General features: G+C 44.0%; 1 protein-coding gene across 1 annotated transcript in view; it reads right to left on the reverse strand.

Moving 5' to 3' along the window:
• LOC143986704 (uncharacterized) overlaps window positions 1–2,119 on the reverse strand; it is a 439,164-nt gene extending 437,045 nt beyond the window's left edge. Inside the window, exon 1 of the mRNA XM_077485112.1 lies at window positions 1,963–2,119. Within this exon, the coding sequence (XP_077341238.1) occupies window positions 1,963–2,078 (116 nt within the window). The 5' untranslated portion in view covers window positions 2,079–2,119. The remainder of the gene's footprint in view (window positions 1–1,962) is intronic.
• Between the last annotated feature and the right edge of the window lie 7,237 nt (window positions 2,120–9,356).

The following is a 9,356-nucleotide window of genomic DNA, read 5'->3' on the forward strand; positions in this document are numbered from 1 at the left end:
ACTTTTATTTTAATGTAAACATCCCTTGTAGTAAAAAAAGCATGACAGGTCCTCTTAAATATGAGATCCGGGGTCAAAAAGTCCTCAGATCTCATATTTGGACTAAAATGCAAAAGAAAAAGATGACATTTAAAAAAAAAATTTTTTTATACATACATACATACATACATACACCTTTTAAGAGGTATGAGCGGAAGTGACGTTTTTGACGTCGCTTCCGCCCTCCTATGGTATAGAGACGAGTGGGGGCCCATCTTAGCCTCACTTGTCTCCATACCCAGCTAGGAAAAGGACCCGGTCGCCTCCGCCGCTACCGACTGCTCTGGTAAGCGGCGGAAGGTGCGGAAGGGTGGCGGCACCTCTCCCGCCGCCGATATCGGTGATATCACGGCGAAACCGCCACGGAGACCACCGGCGCCTGAAGAGATGGATTTCTCGGTGGCGCGCAGGCGCACTAAGCGCGCCACCGTCAACAGCGATATGCTGCGCGTGCCAGCTCCCGTGCGCATGTGCGGGAGTGACATCATCACGGCTTCGCCGAATGACAGCGGCGGAGCAGCAAAACCCACCGAGAATATGGATGTGCCGGACTACAGGGGACAGCGGGATAGTAGTCCATTATGCTTTACCTTTGCAGGTAATGAAAGAGGAAGTAAACTCATCAGGGTTTACTTCCTCTTTAAGTGTGTAGGTCAGTGATGGCGAACCTTGGCACTCCAGATGTTTTGGAACTACATTTCCCATGATGCTCAGGCACTCTGCAGTGTAGTGGAGCATCATGGGAAATGTAGTTCCAAAACATCTGGGGTGCCAAGGTTCGCCATCACTGGTGTAGGTGTACCAATACAGTCCTATTTATATTGAGTACAAGTCCATCCATAAACAGTAAATGTGCAAATTAGTGCAAAAAGCGCTGGTGTGCAGCAATGTGACAGGCAAACTCTTCAGGTGACATCCACTGTGTGCTTACCACTAAATGGGTAAGAGATGCCACTCAGATATTTCTAATGATGAGTCCTCCCGAGTGTGGTAACCAGGGAAGATGTCCTTAGGAGTGCTTTATTGCAATAATGGCTCCCACTTGGTTAGTTCGCCCGTTCATCCACAGCAAATGAAGCGGGGAATAAGCAGGAAGATCCCATAGCGTAATATGTCTCAAATATATTTATTTATGTTTAGAAAATGGCTACTTACAACCTAGTACTACTTACTGACCCTACTATAACTAAAAGCAGAAATCTTGGTAAAGCTTCTTCAAATTGTTCCTACAGCCCAAAATGTAACAATGACTATGTGCCTATTATGGCCTTATTTGCGTATGCATTATGAATGATAATGCATTAGGCTAACTTCTGAAACAATCAAAAATATATCCACCCCAGTCAGATGAATAGGATGAATTTCAGAAACTATAGCTTTCACAGCCGGGCCATGGCTGTACTGTGAAATCACTGTGAAGTGTGGCCTACCCAAATCCTGCTGCTGCTGATGAATACTTGCAGTGTATTATTCCGAATCAAAAAAAAAAAAAAAAAAAAACCCACATAGAAAATTTTAATACATTTAGATTTTCATTTTGAAGATTTAAATCTTTCTGTGCTGTACATGAATATTCAGTGTAGTTATGCTACCCACCTATTTTAGCCTTTACATCATAAATTTAGGAAATGCATGTCTTTGAGAGTAATAAAATCTTGACTCGGAGGTGCTCTCTTGACAGGTTTTGCAACAAACAGGATATAATAAATGTTCCCTCTGGCCTTAATAGCATATTATTATGTTCCTCGTCATTTTCAGTTAAAATATAATTCATATAGGTCAATTTATCTTTCACACTTGCAGATTTATGAAGAAGTTTACTTTGTATATACAAAATCAAGTTCCATTCAATGACAGGGTAAGTGATTTAGACATCAGAAATTTAGCAGCATGCTTAATAAAACAGTTTTAAAAGTGTTGTACCTTATTCTCTTTTCCTCACGCTTTCTTAAGTCTGTATCTCTTTTCAGTACATGTTGAATGATTACCTGTTCCTCCTTTGTTAGGAAACCCAAATCCATCAAGTTGACAATTTCCATGACCCTCAACTGACAGCCAACACCATCTAGCAGTGCAATGAACTGATCAACCAGCTTTCAGAAACCACCCGCCTCAATTGTGGCAGCTGATCTTTATGATTTCCTCCTGTCTGCCTACTGCTTCAGCTGTTTATGGACTATGTTTTTAAAATCCTACTTGTGGTTGTAGCCATATAAGTGCAATTGTGACAGAGAAAATTGAGTACCGTCCGTGATGCTTTTTTTATCTGCACTAACATATAATTTTCCAAGACAATTTTTCTAATAAAAAAAAGTATCACGGACAGTGCTCAATTTTCTCTGTTTTTAAAATCCTGTAATACAACAGCACTTTAACCATTTGTATATGTATTTAACCACTTGCTTACTGGGCACTTAAACCCCCCTCAGTCCCAGACCAATTTTCAGCTTTCAGTGCTCTCACATTTTGAATGACAATTACTCAGTCATGCAACACTGTAACCAAATGATTTTTTTGTCCTTTTCTTCATACCAATAGAGCTTTCTTTTGGTGGTATTTGATCACCTCTCGGTTTTTTATTTTCTGCGCTATAAATGAAAAAAGACCGAAAATTTTGAAAAAAAATGAATTTTTCTTCGTTTCTGTGACAAAATTTAGCAAATTAGCAATTTTTCTTCATAAATTTTGGCCACAATTTATACTACTACACATCTTTGGTAAAAATAACCCAAATTTTTGCATATTATATGATCTGTGTGAAATTTATAGAGTCTACAAGCTATGGTGCAAATCATAAAGATTTGCAAAAAAAGATCACATCTGATGTACTAAGGCCTATCTCCATTCTTGAGACCCTAACAAGCCAGGAAAGTACAAATGCCCCCCAAATGACCCCTTTTTGGAAAGTAGACATTCCAATGTATTTAGTAAGAGGCATGGTTAGTTATTTTAAGTTGTCATTTTTTCCCATAATTCTTTGCAAAATGACGATTTTTTTTTTTTTTTTTTCACAAAATTTTCATTGTAATAGCTTATTTCTCCCACACGGAATGTGCATACCACAAATAACACCCCAAAATACATTCTTCTACTCCTCCTGAGTATAACGATACCACATGTGTGAGACTTTTACACAGCCTGACCACATACAGAGGCCTAATTTTGAAGTAGCACCTTCAGGCATTCTAGGAGCATAAATTACACATTTCATTTCTCAACCACCTATTACAGTTTTGAAGGCCCTGGAACACCAGGGAAATGGAAACGTCCAGAAAATGACCCCATTTTGGAAAGCTAACACCCCAACGTATAATCTATGAGGCATAATGAGTCTTTTCAATGGTTCATTTTTTTCCAGAAGTTTTCGGAAAATGTGGAAAAAAATGAAAACGCATTTTTTTTTACACAAAGTTGTCCGTTTATAAGATATTTCCAACGCATAGCATTTACATAGCAAAAATAACACCCCAAAATACGTTCTACTACTCCTCCTGAGTATAACGATACCAAATGTGTGAGACTTTTACACAGCCTGACCACATACAGAGGCCTAATTTTGAAGTAGCACCTTCAGGCATTCTAAGAGCATAAATTACACATTTCATTTCTCAATCACCTATTACAGTTTTGAAGGCCCTGGAACACCAGGGCAATGGAAACGTCCAGAAAATGACCCCATTTTGGAAAGCTAACACCCCAACGTATAATCTATGAGGCATAATGAGTCTTTTCAATGGTTCATTTTTTTCCAGAAGTTTTCGGAAAATGTGGAAAAAAATGAAAACGCATTTTTTTTTACACAAAGTTGTCCGTTTATAAGATATTTCCAACGCATAGCATTTACATAGCAAAAATAACACCCCAAAATACGTTCTACTACTCCTCCTGAGTATAACGATACCACATGTGTGAGACTTTTACACAGCCTGACCACATACAGAGGCCTAATTTTGAAGTAGCACCTTCAGGCATTCTAAGAGCATAAATTACACATTTCATTTCTCAATCACCTATTACAGTTTTGAAGGCCCTGGAACACCAGGGCAATGGAAACGTCCAGAAAATGACCCCATTTTGGAAAGCTAACACCCCAACGTATAATCTATGAGGCATAATGAGTCTTTTCAATGGTTCATTTTTTTCCAGAAGTTTTCGGAAAATGTGGAAAAAAATGAAAACGCATTTTTTTTTACACAAAGTTGTCCGTTTATAAGATATTTCCAACGCATAGCATTTACATAGCAAAAATAACACCCAAAAATACGTTCTACTACTCCTCCTGAGTATAACGATACCAAATGTGTGAGACTTTTACACAGCCTGACCACATACAGAGGCCTAATTTTGAAGTAGCACCTTCAGGCATTCTAGGAGCATAAATTACACATTTCATTTCTCAACCACCTATTACAGTTTTGAAGGCCCTGGAACACCAGGGCAATGGAAACGTCCAGAAAATGACCCCATTTTGGAAAGCTAACACCCCAACGTATAATCTATGAGGCATAATGAGTCTTTTCAATGGTTCATTTTTTTCCAGAAGTTTTCGGAAAATGTGGAAAAAAATGAAAACGCATTTTTTTTTACACAAAGTTGTCCGTTTATAAGATATTTCCAACGCATAGCATTTACATAGCAAAAATAACACCCCAAAATACGTTCTACTAGAGGGACTTGGTCAGCAACAGCGAACACAGTTTTTCAGGCAGCAGGCAGGGATACTGTCCATATTACAGTCCAGGGTTAGTGCAGAGATGTCAGCAGTGCCAAAAATATTGGTCCTGGTAGTAGGCAGGTCCTTGTGGTGTGGTCAGTGCGGCATGATGGCAGTAAGTCCTACAGGCAGCAGACAAAAGTAGAGCCTCGTTCAGGACAGAATGGGGATAGGGGTAGAGGCTTCTCCCTCCCAAATCTCTTTGAAGCCTCCGAGTCTCCAGACCCTAATCTAGGAATAAGAAAACAAAGAAAATTGTTTTCTTCTTCCAGAAAAACTATACTGGAGCCCCTCACATATGTGAGACCCCGTGTTGAATCCCACTAGTCCAGTTGCAGAATACAAGATCAGTCCAAGAGGCAGGCAAATATCGTGGTCAAACAGTCCAAGGTCAGTTCCAGATCAGGCAGAGATATATACAGAATCGTTAGACAGAAGCATGGTCGAATAACAGTCCAGGGTCAGTTCCAGATGAGGCAGAGGTATGTACAGAATCGTTAGGCAGAAGCGTGGTCGAATAACAGTCCAGGGTCAGTTCCAGATCAGGCAGCGGTATGTACAGAATCGGCAGGCATAAGAGTGGTCAAATAACAAGCCAGGGTCCGTTACAGAGCAGGCAGTGGCATAAGGGGTGTGAAGGTGTATGAAGGCAGGAACTGAGGATTATGTTTACCATACTTCACTAAAAATTTATTGAAGTATGGTAACGCCGAAAACAGTCGCCTATACAGAGGCCTGGTTGGGAAGGACATTGTGCACAATAATAAGATGTGTCTTTTCTGACTCCTGCTTTGGTACACACCTTACATCTTTTTTGGCGTCTTTTGCCTGCTGGTGTGGGGGGAATTTTATCCGGAAAGTGGCGCTCGGAGAGTCGACTAACAACGTCTGATCGGATATTTTCTAGTGGGCCGTTTGGGAATAAAAGGGCTGTGAAAACTTCCTCCTGGTAGCCAAAGAAACGTTTGGGGTTTTGGGTGGCGTTGCTGTAAATTACATATGAATTGTAAATGGCCAATTGAAAAAAATAAATTACTACTTTTTTGTACCAATGATATGTCCGTCTTGAGACCAGATATGGTTCCATCATTTGGTCGTTGAAGTCGACTCCTCCCATGAACAAATTATACTCTGAAATACATTTGGGTTTCTTTACGGGGCCATTCCTTCTGGGGATTTCTACGAAGGTATCGTTGTGGATAGAAGATAACATGTACACATCTCTTCTGTCCCTCCACTTCACTGCCAGAACCTCCTTGTTTCTTAGACTTGCGGTTTCTCCTTTCCGCAGCTTCTTGTTCACCAGACTTTGAGGAAAGCCCTTCCGGTTCTTTTTTACAGTGCCACATGCTGGCGTCTTCTTCCGGTGAAGGTTGTGGAACAGGGGCAGAGATGTGTAGAAGTTGTCTACATAGAGGTGGTAGCCTTTATCCAGTAGGGGGTATATGAGGTCCCAAACAATTTTTCCGCTGGATCCCAAATAATCCGGACAATTAGGGGGCTGTAGCTGGGTGTCCTTCCCTTCGTACACCTTGAAGGAATATGTGTACCCTGTGGCTCGGTCACATAATTTGTAGACCTTCACCCCATAGCGGGCCCTTTTGCTGGGCATAAATTGCTTCATCCTAAGCCTGCCACTAAATTTAATAAGGGACTCATCCACACATATGTGTTGGTCCGGGGTAAACAATTTGGGGAATATTTCTGAAAAATAATTTAGTATTGGTCGAATTTTGTAAAGGCGGTCAAAATTTGGATCATTTCGTGGAAGGCATTGGGAATTGTCACTGAAATGTAAGAACCTCAGGATCATCTGATATCTGTGTCTGGGCATTACCGCGGAGAAGAGCGGTGAGTGGTGGAGGGGGTGGGTTGACCAGTAGGTACGTAATTGGTTTTTTTTGTTGAGTCCCATATTAAATGTGAGGCCTAAAAAAAGCTTGAACTCCTCCACCGTTAGGTCTCTCCATTCGTAGGGACGGGCATAATAGGAGGTTGGATTTTGAAAAATACATTGTTGTGCATACAGGTTGCACTGGGCCACAATTGACGCCAACATGTCCTCCGTAAAAATTAAATTAAAAAAATCGATGGGGCTAAAATTCTCCGTGTCCACCTGGACTCCTGGCTGGGCGGTGAAAGGGGGAACATTGGCCTCTCCTGAATTAGGAGGAAGCCACAAGGGGTTCTGAAGGGCATAGGGAAGGCCAGCATGGCTCCTAACCCTTTGGGGCTGAGATGACACCCCACTGGTACTTGGCCTTTCTTGCTGGGGCACTGCGGTGCTGGTGGACGGCACTGCGGTGCTGGTGGACGGCACTGCCTCACTAGAACGCCTTCGCTTGATGGGCCGGATATCTTCCTCCTCGGATTCATCAGTCAGTGTTTCACTGCTGAGGACTGGCTCATAAGTTACGTCGGCTTCAGAATCCGAATCCGAAAAGGAATCGGAAGAGGAGAGCTCCCCGTTGCTCTCGTCGGCCGCGGAAATAATTTGGTACGCCTCCTCAGCGGAAAAGACGCGTTTAGCCATTGTAGCACTGATGGGCACTGATGAGGTGGCACAGATGGGCGTTTTTGAGGTGGCACAGATGGGCGCTTTTGAGGTGGCACAAATGGACACTGATGGGTCGGCACAGATGTGCACTGATTTATTGCACAGATGTGCAGATTTGTTGCACGGATGTGCACTGATGAGGCGGCAGATGGGCACTGCTGAGGCGGCAGATGGGCACTGCTGAGGCGGCACAGATGGGCACTGCTGAGGCGGCACAGATGGGCACTGCTGAGGCGGCACAGATGGGCACTGCTGAGGCGGCAGATGGGCACTGATGGGTCGGCACAGATGTGCACTGATTTATTGCACGGATGTGCACTGATTTATTGCACGGATGTGCACTGCTGAGGTGGCAGATGGGCACTGCTGAGGCGGCAGATGGGCACTGCTGAGGCGGCAGATGGGCACTGCTGAGGCGGCAGAGATGGGCACTGCTGAGTCGGCACAGATGGGCACTGCTGAGTCGGCAGATGGGCACTGATAGGTCGGCACAGATGTGCACTGATTTATTGCACGGATGTGCACTGATAAGGCAGCAGATGGGCACAGATGGGCACTGCTTAGGCGGCACAGATGGGCACTGCTTAGGCGGCACAGATGGGCACTGCTGAGGCGGCACAGATGGGCACTGCTTAGGCGGCACAGATGGGCACTGCTGAGGCACAGATGGGCACCGATTGGTACAGATGGGCACCGATTGGCACTGGCTGGCACTGGCTGGCACTGGTGGGCACTGGCGGGCACTGGCGGGCACTGGCGGGCACTGGCGGGGCACTGGCGGGCACTGGCGGTGCACAGATGGAGCACTGGCGGTGCACAGGTGGGCACAGGTGGGCACAGGTGGGCACAGGCGGGCACAGGCGGGCACAGGCGGGCACAGGTGGGCACAGGTGGGCACTGGCAGGGTAGATCTGGGCACTGGCAGGGCACTGGCAGGGTAGATCTGGGCACTGGCAGGGCACTGGCAGGGTAGATCTGGGCACAGGTGGGGTTTTTATCTGTTTACTGACAATTTTACACTCACAAGGCACATTCGGTCTCCTCACACGCTATCGCTGTGTGAGGAGACACGTTTGGCAATGGGTGATGATCTCATTTGTTTACATTTGAGATCATCACCCATTGGAGGAGGCGATCGCGCTGTAAACGGCCGCTGTGATTGGCCGTTTACAGCGATCTGTGATTGGCTGTGTCCAGCGGACACGGCCAACACAGATTTTCCCCGATGCGCGCTCCCGGGAGCGCGCGGGGAACTCTTAAAGGGGACGACGTCAATAGACGTAGTCCTGAAAATTGAGATCCGCGCTATACACGTCATTTTACTATAGCGCGGATCTCAAGTGGTTAAAGAGTATTGATAAACTGGACTGTAAAAAAAAAAGGCAATATTCACTTTTCGTAATAAAGAATCTGTTGCAGACAACAAATCCCCCTTGCTCCAGTTTTCCTGCTTTAAATTGCTTTGCTATACAAGCTTATTGTTGGAAAGAACCAAGGCAATATTCGCACTAGATTTACATGATCAATTAGGGGCCGTTTACATGTATGTATTTATTTCAACTATGTATTTTGCTTTTTGCCTTGACTCAGATTTAACACTTTTAGCACCAATGAGCTTAATATAATGGTGGAAAGGTGATGCTCTAAGCAGGTTACCTCCTAATTAAAACTCTTTGCTTCCCTTTAGACCTGGATCACATAGGAGTGATTTGGCCATGGCAATTGCACCGTCCGAATCGTTGCGACATAGGGTTGCCACATCATCCCTTTAATCCTGGAAACACATTAATTACACAGGTTCTATGGCTGATTAAGGTGGTATTTAAACCCACTTGGTGCCTTATCTGCATTAAATCAGCCTCAGAACCTGTGTAATTCATATGTGTCCTGGATTAAAGAGATTATGTGGCAACCCTAGACTGTGACTCTGCATTGATTCCCAAAAGTAGTCTTTGTACTACTTTTGTTGGCTTCAGGGTGCGATTTCCATTGACATCTATGCAGTAACCCGCACAAATGTCTCTGAAATGGCTCCCTAAGTCAGGA

Source organism: Lithobates pipiens, unplaced genomic scaffold (assembly GCF_037356315.1).
Source record: "Lithobates pipiens isolate NorthernLeopardFrog02 unplaced genomic scaffold, aLitPip1_a1.2 Scaffold_18, whole genome shotgun sequence".
NCBI lineage: Eukaryota > Metazoa > Chordata > Amphibia > Anura > Ranidae > Lithobates > Lithobates pipiens.